This window comes from Typopeltis vanoorti, chromosome 6, assembly GCF_054136105.1.
Source record: "Typopeltis vanoorti isolate ZY-2024b chromosome 6, IOZ_Tvanoo_1.0, whole genome shotgun sequence".
Classification (NCBI taxonomy): Eukaryota; Metazoa; Arthropoda; class Arachnida; order Uropygi; family Thelyphonidae; genus Typopeltis; species Typopeltis vanoorti.
Genome location: NC_143554.1, coordinates 72697561 through 72714909, shown reverse-complemented (window position 1 = coordinate 72714909; position 17349 = coordinate 72697561). Strand labels below are relative to the sequence as shown.

At 34.0% G+C, this 17349-nt stretch overlaps 1 protein-coding gene across 1 annotated transcript; it reads left to right on the top strand.

The window, feature by feature from the left end:
* Positions 1–2071: 2071 nt before the first annotated feature.
* Positions 2072–15078, top strand: LOC150105553 (suppressor of tumorigenicity 14 protein homolog). Its single transcript, XM_090393979.1, has 5 exons — positions 2072–2159; positions 12821–13041; positions 13484–13649; positions 14163–14300; positions 14519–15078. Exons 1-5 carry the CDS (start codon positions 2072–2074, stop codon positions 14644–14646), a joined length of 741 nt encoding a protein of 246 aa, XP_090250105.1. The 3' UTR covers positions 14647–15078.
* Positions 15079–17349: the final 2271 nt, after the last annotated feature.

The window sequence follows — 17349 nt, the reverse complement described above, 5'->3', positions numbered from 1 at the left end:
TTTATTAGTTGTATTATTAATATTTTAACAATTTTATTAAAATTCTAAACATTAGGCAAAGAAGTGTAATGTAATTTGCCTATGATAACTGGTGAACATATTAATAATTAGTCTTACAGATAACAAAGAAAAACTTTTAACACATAGGAATTAATAATAATAAAAACAATTCAGAATAACTTTATTTTTTTGTTATCTGATATGACATTTCAACAATGGTTCCCCACTCATTAGCAATAATGTTACAAAAAAAATGTTCAAGTTTTGTTACGTAAGTAAACAATAGAATTTATGAGTACAATAAAAATCGCATTAAAAGGAAGATCTATAGTTATTTTTCAGGAAGAGACTGCGCAGAAAAGTTTTCATATTTCACTGGTGTTGAACTACTGAATACTGGTGTGTCTTTTTGAACACTTCCATACGCTGCAGGTAGTGGATAAACAACAGTAAACTCTGAAAACTCATTCTCTGTTGTACTTTTGTTGTTCATACGCTTTAGAATCCAGACTACAAATATCACTACTGCTACGGCAAGCACTGCACCACCGACGCATATTCCGACAATGAATGTCACTGATGTTTCTAGGGAAACCAAAGATTTTAATGTTTCAAAATGCTTATTGCAAAAAAAGACTTGATGTTGTTTATTCTTTTATGCAAGGAATTATAAAATTTAAGCATACAGAATGATATAAATCAAAATAACAACAAGATATCGCCACTTACCACATCCATCCTCATCGGAGCGATCGCCACAATTGTTATGTCCGTCACACCTTAGGTTATTCCAGATACATTTTAAATTTGAGCATCGAAAACGATCCACAGAGTCACAAGTATGATCTAAATTAAAAAAAAAAAAAAAGAGCCAACTAATAATTCAAAAGGCAGTAAGTGGTAGAATTTATTTTTTTTTTAATTTCCAAATTCTTTCCAGTTTTACAGTGAGCGATCATATTATTAGAGCGACCTCCATAAATTACAATTTTACACTTAAACCAGTTATTATAAACAAAAACCTGGTGTATATATATATATATATACTAGTTTACTAGTTTCGTTGAATTCATCAACATCTTCAGGTAATACAATCAAAGAAGTATATAAAAAATTACAGAGACTTAAAATTGTAATAACAGAATACGTATAAAAAGACAGTAGCGTGTGAAAAAAACAAATGCGAGTATGAGTTCCAAACAAACGTATATTAAGCGCTGTCGCGAGTGCGCCAGTACTGAACGGAAGTAACGTGTGCGTCAGAGAGATTGTTATTTCTCTAGATTCCTCTCATATCAACAACAGCCTGAGTTACAATCTCTCTGACGCACACGTTGCTTCCGTTCAGTACTGGCGCACTCGCGACAGCGCTTAATATACAGTACGTTTGTTTGGAACTATATATATATATAATATATATATATATATATATATATAATTATTATTATTATTAAATAATTATGTTTACAGATTTTAAATATACAGTTGACAATACTGTACTGTTGGTTTCATAATCTGTCACATGGACGCCATTTTGTGTTTAGATTATCAGCCACCGCTTAAAAGCCATCTTATTCAGTTGCTTGTTTATAAATTATTGAGGTTATTCACGCGTTTTAATTACTTTTGGAGTGTTCTTATAATATTTTGATGGTAAGTAGTTTATTTCAAGATTTATTTATGAGTTATAAGTGTTGTATTGTATTATTTTATGATTTTTTTTTATTCTTTTCTTGACAGAGTTTATTTTTACCATGGGAAAGGCCAAAATCTTTCTCCAATGAAAATTTCAGAAATAAAAACGCTCTTAATGAATACTGAAACATTCTCAAAGGAAGATAGCATGAATTGTTAATGTTTCACGAGCATCAGTAGACCGAATAAAAAAAAAAAGTTGATTCAAATATTGAATTGGCACCGAAGCGTTTGAAGAAATGTGGCCGAAAAAAAAAAAAAAACTACCCCCCCACGGGACAAAAGAAAAATTAGAGATATTTCCGTGGAAAACAGGAAGCCACCCTGAAGGGTTCTTACAGAAATGATGTAGGATGCTGGCATTAAGATATCTTCAATGACAGCTCGTCGACGCATCAAGGACTTGGGCTTGAACAATGAAGCAGGATCAATACATCAAGGTACTGGAGACCAACATGCCCCAGGTACAGGAGTGGTTTTCGAATAACGATTTCACATTCATGCATGATTCTGCTCCTTGCCATAAAGCAAAAAAAGTCACAAAATTCCTGAATGACAAAAAAGTCAAGAATGGCCTGGAAATTCAACGGATCTCAACGACAACATTTGGGAACTGATGAAGCGGGAAATTTCCAATTAACTTGTCACCAACAAACGCCAATTAATAGAGCGTTTGATTGATGTGTGGCACAGGAATGAATCAATAAAATTAAACTATGCCAAATGCATAGAAAGCCTGCCTAAAATAATCGAAGCAGTAATTGCATCTCATAATTATTTCTATATACATTTTTCTTTAATTAAATAAGTATACTTTACTTTTTTTAAGTGTATCATTAGAGGACTAATTTTAACAAAAACAATTTGATGTAAAAACATTGGCAATCTGGTTTTATTTCTACCCGAAACTCACAAAATACCTTTTTCGCACTGTGGCTCTAATAATTTGATCACCCATTGTAGCTATAACAACACTTACTAACAACTTACTTATTGAAAATACTGTAAAAATCAATTGGAATCCCCCAATGTCACGATACATGCTTGGAGAAGTGGAATAGTGGAGTGTAAGGTCTCCAGTGGCAGAATATGATTTAGTTTCTTCAGGTGAGTTGCTAGAAACGCACAGAGTTTTCCTATGATATAAAGTCGTTATTATCTGCAAAAAAATATACACATTTTAATCCAACAGTATATTAAACAAAGAAAATTAGTTATCAACAATGAACTTCTGTGTAATATAAAGTACTCAGTATTGTTAATGTCAATTGTTTAAATCAACAATTGATTCATTGACACCTACTATTATTGATAAACGCAGTTTTAAACAAGCATGCAGATGATATAATAGGAAAATAGTAATAACAATAATAATAAAACTTACCGTTAAATTATCAAGACAATTGTCATTATCAAAGAAGTCAATTTCTCTTACGGAAACGGTAACCCCATAATGGATAGGGGGTCGCAGAATAACCGTGCAGTTTTTATTGCCTGAGTATTTATTTTCGGAACGTGGCTTGATTATTCCAGCCGAATTGAATCCATTTGGGGAGAGGTAGTAAATTACAGGTTGAAGTGGGATGCCAACACATCTGGTTTCCAAGTGGACTGAAAGAAAATAATAAATGAAAGAATGAGTGGAAGAATAGATAAATGATTATTAATAACTGGAAGTTCAAAACGCGTATAGAAGTACAGTTGGTTTTTCTCCTGATTATGCAACCTTCTTTAGTTCCTTCATTGAACTAATATACGTTAGGAACCTTAAGTAAAGGTAGATTCACATAAAAAAAAAAGGAAACAGAGATTGAGTTTGGTTACGATTTGGAGGCTCCCTTATTCTTAAATGAGTATTTTATTTGTTACAAAATTGATTTTCGTTTCTCACAGTCTGAGTTCTTCTTTAGTGCAGTTATATTGTTTCGAACATCCGTACAAAAATGGCATTTTGTGAACTAAGCTGTGGGTGCTTTATAAATTTATTTCCCCCGTAATGCACTTTCCGTTATTTATTTATTTTGATAGATGCCAACACTTGCTTCTTTTTTTTTTTTTTTTTTTTTAGTCCAGGAAGTCCTGGTAGCATCATGGTCCCAGCATAACCTATGGACTTCCACTTCTTCAAAATTACCGATGGGTTACTTGAATGCTCAACATTTAAGCATACCGAAGAATGCTTAAATGTTGAGCAACAGCAGCTTCAGATATTTTGGCCAAATATGATTCGATTACCCTCTTCCTCCCAGTGAAACATTCTCACCTCTTTCCGTATATAAGATTCAAATGACTTCGGCCCAAACCGCTGATCCTTATAGGAGCGGAAAATTTCTATACCCCCATATTCTCATAATTTTCAAATACCACATATTATCTAATATTATTTATTAATAAATTTACATTGTAATGAATTCCAGGTTGCGGTAACACATGGATTTTTTGGGGAGGAAAGGGGGATTTAAAAAAAAAAAAAGTATTGATGCGGTGTTAAAACTTACAAACTCTTGCGTCTTTTACAGTTTATTATTTTATTCATCATGGCTTTTGTGAAACAAGAATATGAAGGATTTATCTGTTACGTGTGCATTTCTTTTTTTCAATAAATACATTGACGTATTGGGGATCCCTCAGTATGATAATCATATATTTATCACTTAAAGCAGGGCTTTTCAACCTTTCAGACAGTGCGGGCTGCATTAAAAATTTCAATGAATCCCGCGGGCCACTAAGCTATCCTTCTGTATTTAGAATTGTATCATGATTTCAAGATTCACAAGGAACGCTGTGCATTTGACACTTTACATAAAATCCTATAAAAATAAACAAACTCAGATTTAAGAGCGTAGGCAGGAGTCGGGTTCATGATGAGTAAATGCAATCAATACTTGATAAAAGATAATTTAATGAAGAAACATTCATTTTTTACAATGCCGATGGGCAACTTGGCAATGCTTTTCCTTGACCAGCTTATGAATGTTGGAAGTCGCAATGCGCAGAGGATTCTCGAGGGTCGGTAATCTGAGTTCTTGTCTTGGACTTCACATGCTTCATTCTGGAGAAGAACTGCTCACATAAGTATGTGCTTCCTAACAAAGCGCACATCTTCATAGCATGCCGGCGAAGATTAGGGAATGCGTCCTCAGAAATGTAGTCTTTGTAAAATGTAAGCAAGGGTACATTGAATAATTTTTCTCTCAAAGAAGATTTGTTTTGGAGTTCAAGCAGCTCCAATGAACCTGGCATTTCGGCAGCATTGACACTGAATGGCATTGAAAATAAATCTAAAGAAGACTGTTGGTTACGAAAATCATTAAATCTCTCTCTTTCAATAAATAAATTGACGTATTGGGGATCCCTCAGTATGATAATAATATATTTATCACTTAAAGCAGGGCTCTTTCACCTTTCAGACAGTGTGGGCCACTTCGCAAGACGGCTAATTTTGTAGCGTATTCATCAAGAGACGAAGTTGGACTCAGCGAGAAGCTGAAAATGAGTTGTCTTTTTTTTTCAAGTTGTGCCTCCCAAAGATTGAACTTGGCCACAAAAGCTGTGATGTGATCAAACAATGTGTTCACCAGTTGATCTTTGGATTGTAGCCGCGTATTTAGTTCATTCATATGCAACAAGATGTCGGTCACAAAGGCAAAGTCTGTCATCCACTTGGGATCGTTGAATTCCGCAATCGGCTTTCCCTTGGTTTGCATGAACTGCTGTATTTCGCTCCTTAAGTCAAAGACTCTTTTAAGAACCTTCCCTCTGCTCAACCAATGCACATCACTATAATAAACCACATCGCCGTGATCCGTTTCGAAACGGATCACGTGCCAAAAACAGTGATCTTGCCAAACAGTGGTAATGGATGAAATCTTTTCCTTCTATTTCCGGTTCTTTCCGTAGCAGCGCAACAAACCCTTCCTTCTTTCCCACCATATACACCTTCGAGGTTGGCTAAGCTGAAGTCGAAATGCTGAAGCGTTTTCTTGGCAGCTTCAAGAATATCAGTGCCTTTCGTCGTTCCCTTCATAGGCACGAGCGCTAGCAGTTCTTCTGTCACACTGAATTGTTGATCAATTCCACGGACAAAGATAGCCATTTGTGCTGTATCCTTCACATCTGTGCTCTCATCTAAAACAAATGAATATGACCTAAATTCGGACGACCGTTTTTTTCCAAGTTCCTTCAGTGTCATTGGCAAGTTCTTCGATACAAGTTACCCCAGACAAACTGGGTTTTTTTAACACTTCCTTATTATTTGGGCACGGAATTTCTCCAGCAGCGATGAGACACGCTTTCACAAACTCGCCGTCCAAGAAGACTTTTGATTTTTTAACAATTGTTTCAGTTATTACATAACTTACTTTGATCAACACACGCTTCGCTCTCGTCCCTCTGCCTTTTAAACGTACCCTGCTAACATTTTAATCAATTTGGAGACGGTTCACTTTGTCCTCACGAAGCTGCCCTTGAAGGTGATCGAAATTGGACGCATGCTTTGTCTCATAGTGTCGTTTTATATTGTATTCTTTTGATACTGACACTGACTCACGAGAAAATAAACACACTGACTTATCCTCGATCGGCACAAAAAAAAAGTACAAATTGGTCCACTTTTCATTAAAAACCCGACAAGAATCACCTGATTTATGGTTTTTATTCGTAGACGCCATAGTGATGGAAGGTGAACCCAAAAAATTTCCAAAATGGTCGTGTAACGGGTATTATCCACTGAATATGTCTCACACTAATGAAAAAAGTCTGGCAATATAAAACTACAATAGGCTATGGCTGACACGACGAGCCTGCGTACGCTTATACAAGAATATCACACTGTTCACGACTGACTGACTGACTGTGGATGAGATCCTCTTTTATTTATATGAAAATAACGGAGTATCGAGAACCTTCGAGATCTATCTGGAAGACACTAGACAGCGCACTCGAACTAACTACTGCTTCAGCCATCTACCTGCGACGTTAGTACTGGTACTTAAGTACCGCTTGGCGCAGGTAGATGGCTGAAGAAGCATGTTTAGTTGATATTTATTTTTATGGGATTTTATGTAAAATATCAAATGCACAGCGTTCCTTGTGAATCTGAAAGCATCTTACAATTCTAAATACCGCAGTACAGCTCAGTGGTCCGCGGGCTTCATTGAAATTATTTTTTATTTAATCGCGTTTTAATGTTAAGTAGTTATTTTTTCAAAATGGCTGACGGGCCACGGCAAAGAGCTCCGCGGGCCACAGGTGGCCCGCAAGCCATGCGATAAAGATCCCCAAGTATACCAAACAGTTCAGTTCTGCTGTTTAAAAATCATCGAAAATTCAAATAGCACTTAGTTTTCTCTTATTAAAATTATATTTTTTTAAAAAAATATAAAAAATATAAATAGTAAACATAATTATAATGTAATTTATTACATCTCAGAGATATTTTTATAAAAATACTCAAAATGTTTCATATACCCTAAAGAGAAATGAATGATAATACTACATGAGAAATTTCAGGGTATTCCAAATTCAGCAAGAATTAATTTTGATAGAAAACACAGGTTTTTAATTAAGAATTGTAATTTCTTATTGATTCATAAAGTATACAGTATAGGGTTATGCATGGAATAGCATATCGGGTAAATGGCCTCCACGGCTTTGCTGGCACATACGCACTCTTTTGTCGAAATTTTCCTTGACCGTTTTGCATAAATATGGCTAAATTTCGTTGCTACAGGGCTCAATTTCCTCCTTCAAGGCGTGGGTGGTCGTGGGCTTGTTGGCATAAACCTTAGACTTCAAAAAAACCCCAAGAAAAAAGTCCAACGGCGTTAAGTGATCTGGGTGGCCAATTCTGATCACCAAACGGGAAATTACACGACCAGGAAATGACTCATGCAGTAATTGAATTGTTTCTCGGGCTGTATGGCGTGTGGCGCCGTCTTGTTGAAACCACATGTCGTCCACATCCATATCTTGCAATTTAGGCACAAAAAACTGGATTATCATGTCGCGATAGCGAGCACCATTAACTGTTATTGCCTTACCAGCCGCATTTTCGAAGAAGAATGGAACGATGATGCCTCCAGCCCAAAATCCGCACCAAACAGTGACACGTTGTGGATGCATTTGTTTCTCAAAAATCACTCGTGGATTTTCTGAACCCCAAATGCGACAATTTTGTCGTTAACGAGCCATCAAGATGAAAATGAGTCTCATCGCTGAAGATGATTTTGTTCGAAAACTAAGCATCCACTTGTTGTTGTTCCATATTCCATTCAACGAACTCTCTTCGCTGTGTGTGGTCAGTAGGCTTCAGTTCTTGAGTCAATTGAACTTTGTAAGCATAAAGATGCAAATCTTTCGTGAGAATACGCTGTAGAGAGCTTCTCGAAATGCCCAATTCAAGACCACGGTGCCGAATTGATGTTCCTGGACTCTCAGCAACACTCTCACGAACTGCTTCGATGTTTTCTGTTGAACGATTTGTTGAAGGACGTCCAGAGTGTATAAGATCACTAATTGATCCAGTTTCCTTGAATTTTGTAATTAATCTTTTCACAGTTGATGAAGTTAAATCACTATTCCGACCATATTTTGTACGAAAATTGCGAACTGTAGCTGCCAAACCTTCATTATTTTTCAAATATTGCTCAACAATGAAAATGCGTTGTTCTTTCGTGTAGCGCTCCATTTTTAATAACCCTGAACTGTCAGCTGTCACGCTGTCTTTTTTTTTTTTCTCGTTGGCAACACTTTACCGCACAAATGGTGCTAAATTTAAATCTTGCGTGAATTTTGGGACACCCTATATTAAGAACCTGAGTACCGGTATTATTTAGGGTGGTGGAACGAGTAATACCCTTGGAAGGTAATGGATGGCAATGCTGTAGCCAATGGAGTCCTAACTGTGGCTCGGCTATTGCTGTTACCCTCCTGCCATGATCAGAGCTTTAATAGCTCAATAACGTCTTATCCCTACACAGTCCTCTACAGATAACGGGGAAGATGAAAAGCATTCTTGCTTCGCCCCTGTAAGCAAGTCCTTATAAGGACTTGCTATATCAGATTTTATATTAGTCTGATACATATTATTATCAGATTTTACATTAAAGTCTATAGTATTATATATTATTATATTATATTATATTATATTATATTATATTACGTAAGTTATCATATATTATATATTATATTATGTAAGTCGAAGATTTTCATGTTCTGTGGAAATTTCTCCTGTTCTTACATCAAGTTGCTTGTTTTACACAGGTGCACGAAAAGTCTAAATATATGAGTAAAATGTATTTTTAAACAATATGCTTTATATTGTTTAAATATAAAAGAGCTTATAGCTCAGATTATATATAAATATATATGAGATATACGAACTCATCTTAAAATAACACTCCACGTAAAACGTGTTAGTTCTCCTCTGCTCAGAAACCTTCGGCACATTGCGGCGCTCCGTAAATGTCGTGTACGGTGCTATTTTGGTATTTCTGGTTCAAGACTCGTAATAAAAGTAAAAGTTTCATTATATTTCGAGACTTTTCGCCAATAAGAGAAGAGAAAGAGAAGAGGCCTCACTTGACACACCTAAGACATTTCTTCTAAAACATCATTTGAATTTTTATTCTTAAAAGAAAGTTTTCCCCCCTAAAAATCAAGCATAAAAACGGAATAAAACTAAATATGAACATTAAAATTTTATAATAAGTATAACGTAGATTAAAAACCTGCGCGCCACAGTGATAGAACGTGTCCCATTGTTTCGATTCCGTAACACGCATTACAATAGGGATCGCATGGTCTGAGTCGGTTCAGCAATTTCACCGGAAGTCGGCTGTAGACAAGCCAACTCCCGATGAAATAGTTGCCCCCCCCTGCCTCCTCAAATGTTTTTATATTCGTAAATAGCATCTGTTTGTTCGCTTCAAGATCGCGAAATCATATAGTTTCAAGTATAAATGTTTTAGGGTAAGCTGAATCATCCGATCCCATCTACTAAAAATGTACCACTGTGACATTATCTCGGCACACAGACCTGTGTAGACACTGGTCTCAGAATACGTTAGGAAAGATCCAAGAAAATACTTAATCAGGCCTGAAGTGTAAGTGGATGCCAATGCTTTAGTTAGGTTCGTACCGTGTTAGTAAGGTATGAGCATATTAATATGGGAAACGTAAGCTTTCCTTACATGGGTAATAAACGGAAAAAAAAATCTCTGCGTGCCTCGTATTTCCTACAACTCCAGACAAAATCAATCAGATGCCTATAAATGATTTTGTCGTGTGCATCAGTGTTTGTAATGTTAATGGCACACACACACACACACACACACACACACACACACACACACACACACACAATAATATTTTTAACTTCTTCAAAGTGTACGTTGGATAAACAACGAAATATGAGATCTTGCAATCTTTCTATTGATAAAGATGACTTTGCGACTTATATATATATATATATATATATATATATATATATATATATATATATATATATATATATATATATATTATTTATTTATTTCTATAAAGAATCAATTAAACTGAAATTTTACATATAATAGAAATATAAATTTTAACCTAAGTTCCAGATATTTTTCTATTTTAAGTTGAAACAAGTTGACAGTAAAATTCTGATTTCATAATTCTAAAATATAATGCAAATAGGTATAAATGCTGGTGTATTGAATATTGGGTTGTAAGAGCAACGTGGTGGTCGACCGTGAGATGCGGTGATCAACACACCCTTGGAGGGTAATGGATGGCAATGCTGTAGCCAATGAAGTTCTAACTAAAGCTCGGCTATTGCTGTTACCCTCCTGCCATGATCAGAGTTTTAATAGCTCAATAACACCTTATCCCTACACTGTCCTCTACAGATAACGGGGAAGATGAAAAGCATTCTTGCTTCGCCCCTTTAAGTCAGTCCTTATAAGGACTATATGGAATGCTGGTGTATGGTGTATTTTTAATATTTTCAAAAAGTGCGAGCATAAGGCTCACAACCCTCCCCCCCCAAATCAAGCTTTTCGACACAGACAAAGGGGAAAACAAAAGCATTTTATGCTTCACCCAGCAAGCCAGTAACGTTGTTGTTGCGCATGTATTTCGATCTTAAAATAAATTTCGACCATCAGCATTCGTGTAGTCAGAAATTTAGTATAGTCAGGAGAGGAAGAAAGACGAGTGGAATAAATAAAAAGAAGTTCGTCTTGAGTGAAAGTAAAAAAACATGGATTGCTTCTGGTAGTTGGCTTGGCTTATATGAGTACAACAAAAAAACATGAATAAATAAAATAAAAAGAAAAAATTTAAATTAAAAAAATCAAATCCATATCAAATAGCCGCGTGGATTAATTTTACGCAATTTCTATTGTTTCTTGAAATAAACAGAAATAAATATTGCACATGAGTAAAATAAAACGATTTTCGGATACACTTGCTTCGAAATTTAGAATTAGTTTCTTTATTTCAAAAAACAATATCTGATATTGCATCCTATAAAATAGTTTCATGTTTCAGTTTAATCTGTTTACGACCGTCTTTATGAAAATGCGCTAAGATTAACAATATAATAAGTAAGTCTATTTAAGACATAACACACTTACTTGTCCAGGTGGTACATTGATGCCAATATAAAGTAAAAATTAAAAAGGACACTATAAATAATAGCATGATTATCAACGCACTTAAAACCTTGGCGATTAAATGCTACTTTTAGTTGCTTTACTTCTGAATATAATAAAGACAATGCCATGTAAATGTGTCACTTTTCTGAGTCTAAAACCTATCGTCGACATAATGCCAACCACACAATTTTTAACGCTTGGAAACAGCTGTTTTCACATGCGTGAGTGTTGAGTAAATGCAACAGTTGCGATGATATCATATGAAACGAAAAAATAACCAATAAAAGTCTTTCTTAGCATATTTTCCATATACTTTTTGATCGCAACAATAATATAATTTTTTATTATTTAAAAATAACTTGCATTTTGAGAATATTAAAAAGCAGTCACTATAATAAGCGTACAAGCTAGTCAAATATATTTATAAAATATATATAAATTAATTTATAAATGATGCAAATTATGTAATGATGTAATTTACATATAATAATATATAAATAATAATATAGGTGATTAATATATAATAATAAGATAGGTGATTAATACCCTTGGAAGGTAATGGATGGCAATGCTGTAGCCAATGACGTTCTAACTGAGGCTCGGCTGTTGCTGTTACCCTCCTGCCATTATCAGAGCTTTAATAGCTCAATAACACCTTATCCCTACACTGTCCTCTACAGATAACGGGGAAGATGAAAAGCATTCTTGCTTCTACCCTTTAAGACAGTCCTTATAAGGACTATGAAATAACAAGATTTATAAATCTAAATATATAATTTATAATTATGATCTAATTTAATTTATAATTTATAATTATGATATAATTTAATTTATAATTATAATCTAATTGCATTTATAATTATAATATAATTGCATTTATAATTAGGTATGAGAAATATATTTATATTTATAAAATAAATTATTTTCTGTTAATTTGCAATAATGATTATTCGCTTTTTCTACCTCTTTCATTTCATTTGATTATAGCTAACTTATACAAGTTACGGATGACTATCTCATTTCTCGAACTAAGCTATCGATAGTTACAAAAGTATAAAACAATATGATAAGATTGAAAGAATAAAGTTCAGAAGGCGTTGACACATTTGTAGTACTTAACATTACAGATTCAGTTACAAAAATGGTATCTAGCAAAACCCTTCATTCGAGCACATTGTTTTGTGTTTTGTTTGTAGCTCTATGCGAAATATGCCGATGTTTGATTTACAATACAAGTAAGTACGCTTAGTTAGGCATCTGTCCACTAGGGGACAGATGTTTATGATATTTTCTCAGAGTTTATGATATTTTCGATTTTGTTTTGTATTCTCTTAAACATAAGTTTACTGTCTTTGAATAATTCAAAGAGAAAAATAATTTACTGTTATTTAAAATATTTTGAATTGCAAACTGTTATCTGTTTATGACACAAAACGACTATTTTAAAAATGACTGTGAATTCGTTTTTAATTTTTTTTCCAAAGCCTATTTGGATCACGACTGTAACTATTGGCTTTATCCAAAGTCATTTTATGTTTGGCCAAGTGGAATCAACTCAGTAGGAATAGTAAAACCAGAACGAACGAATACATATGAGGGTAAACGAAACTGTTCTTACTTACTCACACCAGTTAATATTTATGGAGTTGTAGTATCTGTAAGGAAGATCAATTTTACAATCAATGACTGCAAAGATAATTTGACGGTAAGATATGAAGTTTATATGTTATAAATAAATAAAATAACTTTTAAATAAACAAACAAATAACTAAAATTATAAAAAAATAAACAAAATTATAAATAAATAAATATATATTTTTTAAGTACAGATTTCAAATTTAAATAGATTTATAATATTTTAGAAATATACAAAACGATTTTAAAATACTTTAGAAATCATTAAAGACAATTTAAAAATACATATGATTAAAATAAAAAATTTTAGTACACTAATCCATACTGCATGGATTTTTGTATTTACAGTGGATTTATAGTACATGAAAAATTCAATAGATGGCGGTATATAGTATAATATGTAATGCTGTAATTCCTAAAAATTTAAAAATAGAATGAAAAGTTTAAAGTAATCCGAATTTCTATTTTCTAATTTCTTTCTTTTTCTTTTTCTTTTCTTTTTTTTTTCACAGATAATAACAGATTCGTCACGAGAAACGTTATGCGGTGCTGGTGACTATTCTAAAGAAGACAGATCGTATGCTTCTGTTGGAACACTTGAATTCCACTTTGCCACCGAATCGAATACAACACAGAATACATCCGGATTTGAATTGGTCTTCTCCGCTTATTCTGATGGTGAGATGATTTGTTTGAGGCTACGAGGTCGATATATTATGCTTCTAAACTATTCGGTTAATTAACTATTTCTTAACCATTTCGGCTAATTAACTATTTTTGTCGTATGAAAAATCTCTGTAGGTGTGTGTGTGCGTGTGTGTGTGTGTGTGTGTGTGTGTGTGTGTGTGTGTGTGTGTGTGTGTGTGTGTGTGTGAGAGAGAGAGAGAGAGAGAAAGAGAGAGAGAGAGAGGATATAATTGATAATAATAGCATTAACAATGAATTTGGTTCGTGGAAAATCGTTTTCTTGTCTATCTTTCTGTAAATATTCAGTTTTCCTCAGATTCTTCAACAGAATTTTAATATTTCAAGATTTACAACTAATTTATTTCTCGTAAATTCTTCCATTTCTTTTATCATCCAATTATACGCATATCTTTATCGTTCAATGATTTTCCAACTATTTCTAACTTCCACGAATGCTGACAATTCGAAATGCAATCTTTTTTTTTTTTTTTTTTAATCTTTCAGATGACGTATGCATAGGCAAAGATCGATTCAAGTGTGCAAATGGAAGATGCATCTGGAAAGAGCTTACGTGTGATGGTCACAACAATTGTGGAGATCACTCCGACGAGCTGTGCTCCGCTTCGTATGAACCCCAACAAAGTAAGTGTCAAAGGTCATTCAACACGTCAACTCTAAAATAATTCCGAATGTTAAATAGCGCGTAGCACTGTTTTAATCTGATTTTAAATTGCTTAAAACAGTAGTACAGAAGTAGAAAAACCCAATGGAAATAAAAGAAAAATTCCAAAATTCAGGTTGTTTTTCTGTTTTTGGTATTATTAATGTCTTTTATTTTTCCCCTTTTCTTTTCTTTATAGAAATGTCGGCAGGGGTAAGTGCGATTTTATCCTTATTAGTGATGATTCTTCTCATGATGCTGATTGGTGTTGGTGTTTATTGTTATCGAAGGTCAAGAGAAGAACCCCTCTTATTGAATCCATCTTAATTCCTGCTAGAATATACGGAGTAGTCTGTCATTTATGCATCTTGTACATCAAATCCTTCAAGGATTAACAAAAACCTATATTTAAAACTGCTCTTTAACATATCTTGGATATGGTTCATAAACGAAAATAATTATCTGAAATTCTGTGTTTATTTTAATTTACGTACATTATTATTGTTGCTGAAGAGATTATCATGGAGTCATCTACTTGACGGGAAAAGATTTTCAGTCATCTGTTTTCCATTCTGATTGATCGCATTTGAATCAAACTGACTGCCTGATAACAGCACCAAATCTAAAAACCATTATGACTATCTACATCGTATGCATTCATTCATAGGATGTTATTTTATTTTTGAAGCAATCTTTGAACTGTTTGGAAGTAGCGATGTATATGAACGAATCGGAAATAAAGCTGTAGTTAAGATTTTATTTCTGAACTTTTGTATCGTGTGACATTCCACACACACACACACGCGCGCGCGCTTGGCAACGACACATATCCTTTAACTACTCGCCAGAGAAGGGAGGGGAATGTGACACCCTGCTTTTCCATTGACGAAAATCAAACAATCCAAACTCCTAAGCAAAAGACTTAAAACGAATTAGATTTCTGCGCATGTGTGTTAAATGAAGTCTAAACGCTCGAACCTCATTTACACACACGCATGTCGACGAGGTCAAAAAAATGTGCTAACAATATTTTATATGTATTAGATTAGAAACTAAAAGATGAACAAAATATCATCACGCAATATATATATACATTGTGTGATGATATATTTATGACATACAGTCGAATTATTTATTATTCATCTTTTATATAGATATATTATATAAAATAAAAGATGAATAATAAATAATTCGACTGCAACTGTCGAATTTAATATATATATATATATATATATATATATATATGCAACTGTCAAATTTAATATATATATATATATATATATGGGAATAAATTTTTAACTTGGGTATATTGTATATTAGGATAACCAAGCAATTTTATATGCTTGGTTATTTTAGCACCTAATCCCAAGTATGCAAACAATTAAGTTTGCGCCTGAAACAAAGTTCAAGTCTAAAGATGGTACAACACCAGGGCAACTCATTGTAAAGGTGGGTAAAGCTTTGATCACTATTCTTAGTATTTTCCCATAATGTAAAGCACATCTCACTAGAAGATGTATACTGCAATGTACTAATATACAATATACCCAAGTTAAAAATTTATTCCCATCAATATCTCCTCCAGAGATTTTTATTAAAACTTAATACACCTTGTTGCAACTTATATAGGTAAAGTTGATAAGGCTTTGTATTACTAAAACCTTGGTATGGTATTTAGGGTCTAGCTACTCACTGAGGAGACCTCAAAAAAGGTTGAAACCGGTCTGGGTAGTGACCCCACCCATAATGCATTGCAGTATACATCTTCTAGTGAGATGTGCTTTACATTATGGGAAAATACTAAGAATAGTGATCAAAGCTTTACCCACCTTTACAATGAGTTGCCCTGGTGTTGTACCATCTTTAGACTTGAACTTTGTTTCAGGCGCAAACTTAATTGTTTGCATATCTTCTAGTGAGATGTGCTTTACATTATGGGAAAATACTAAGAATAGTGATCAAAGCTTTACCCACCTTTACAATGAGTTGCCCTGGTGTTGTACCATCTTTAGACTTGAACTTTGTTTCAGGCGCAAACTTAATTGTTTGCATACTTGGGATTAGGTGCTAAAATAACCAAGCATATAAAATTGCTTGGTTATCCTAATATATATAATATATATATATATATATATATATATATATATATATATATATATACATGTTAAAGATACCAAGTAATTTACTTGGTATCTTTAACATATTTATATTTATACCCAAGGTAAAAATACTTCCTACATATACATATACATATATATACATATATATATATATATATATATATGCAACTGTCAAATTTAATATATATATATATATATATATATATATATATATATATATATACATATATGTAAAAAATACCAAGCAATTTTAAACCTGGTTTTACTCCATTTCCCAAGTAAGCAAACAGACTAAAAGTCAAGTTTGCGCCTGCAATTGATGCAAGTCTAACTGATCCCACAGGTAGTGCAGGACCAGGGCAACTCGTGGCAAAGGTGGAACAAGGATTCCCACCCGCCTCGCACAGCGCTCTCCGAAACACCAGAGGCTTTGTACAGGGAAGCTTCTGGAGAAGTTTTCTATGTCCCAGTACTGATAAAAATGCGTCTCCTGAAGAAAGAGTACATGAACCTCATGCAGTAAGATTAGGCTCCAAACAGCGCGTTGTGCGTTGACGGAGCGCAGACAGTTAATGTTGAGAGTGGCGACGCGAAAAGTGTTGTTCATTTTAGTGGTGTAGTTATAAGGAGGGACAATTAGAATTTTAGTGTCTCTTCGGTAACTATTTTGATTAATGCTTGGTATAGCGCTATGCTGTCGTGTAAGCCCATATTGGCGGCTAGAATGGAGTTCCTAAAGGAGTTTTGTTCCTCATTTAGAATATCTGGCACGGCAAGTTTGTCCCATTCCAAGCCAACACAGGGTTTTGATGAACCCTTTGTGTAGTGGGCATAGAAGTGTGGCTAGCCGTTTTTCTCTATGGCGTTGTGGATTCTTTCGAACCCGTCCTGGTCTTTTTGGACGTGGTGG

Coding starts and splice junctions, on each gene's coding strand:
- LOC150105553 (XM_090393979.1), top strand. CDS start 2,072: ATGACAGCTCGTCGACGCATCAAGGACTTGGGCTTGAACAATGAAGCA. Junction 13,650..14,162: donor CTTCTCCGCTTATTCTGATG/GTGAGATGATTT, acceptor TTAATCTTTCAG/ATGACGTATGCATAGGCAAA. Junction 14,301..14,518: donor TTCGTATGAACCCCAACAAA/GTAAGTGTCAAA, acceptor TTTTCTTTATAG/AAATGTCGGCAGGGGTAAGT.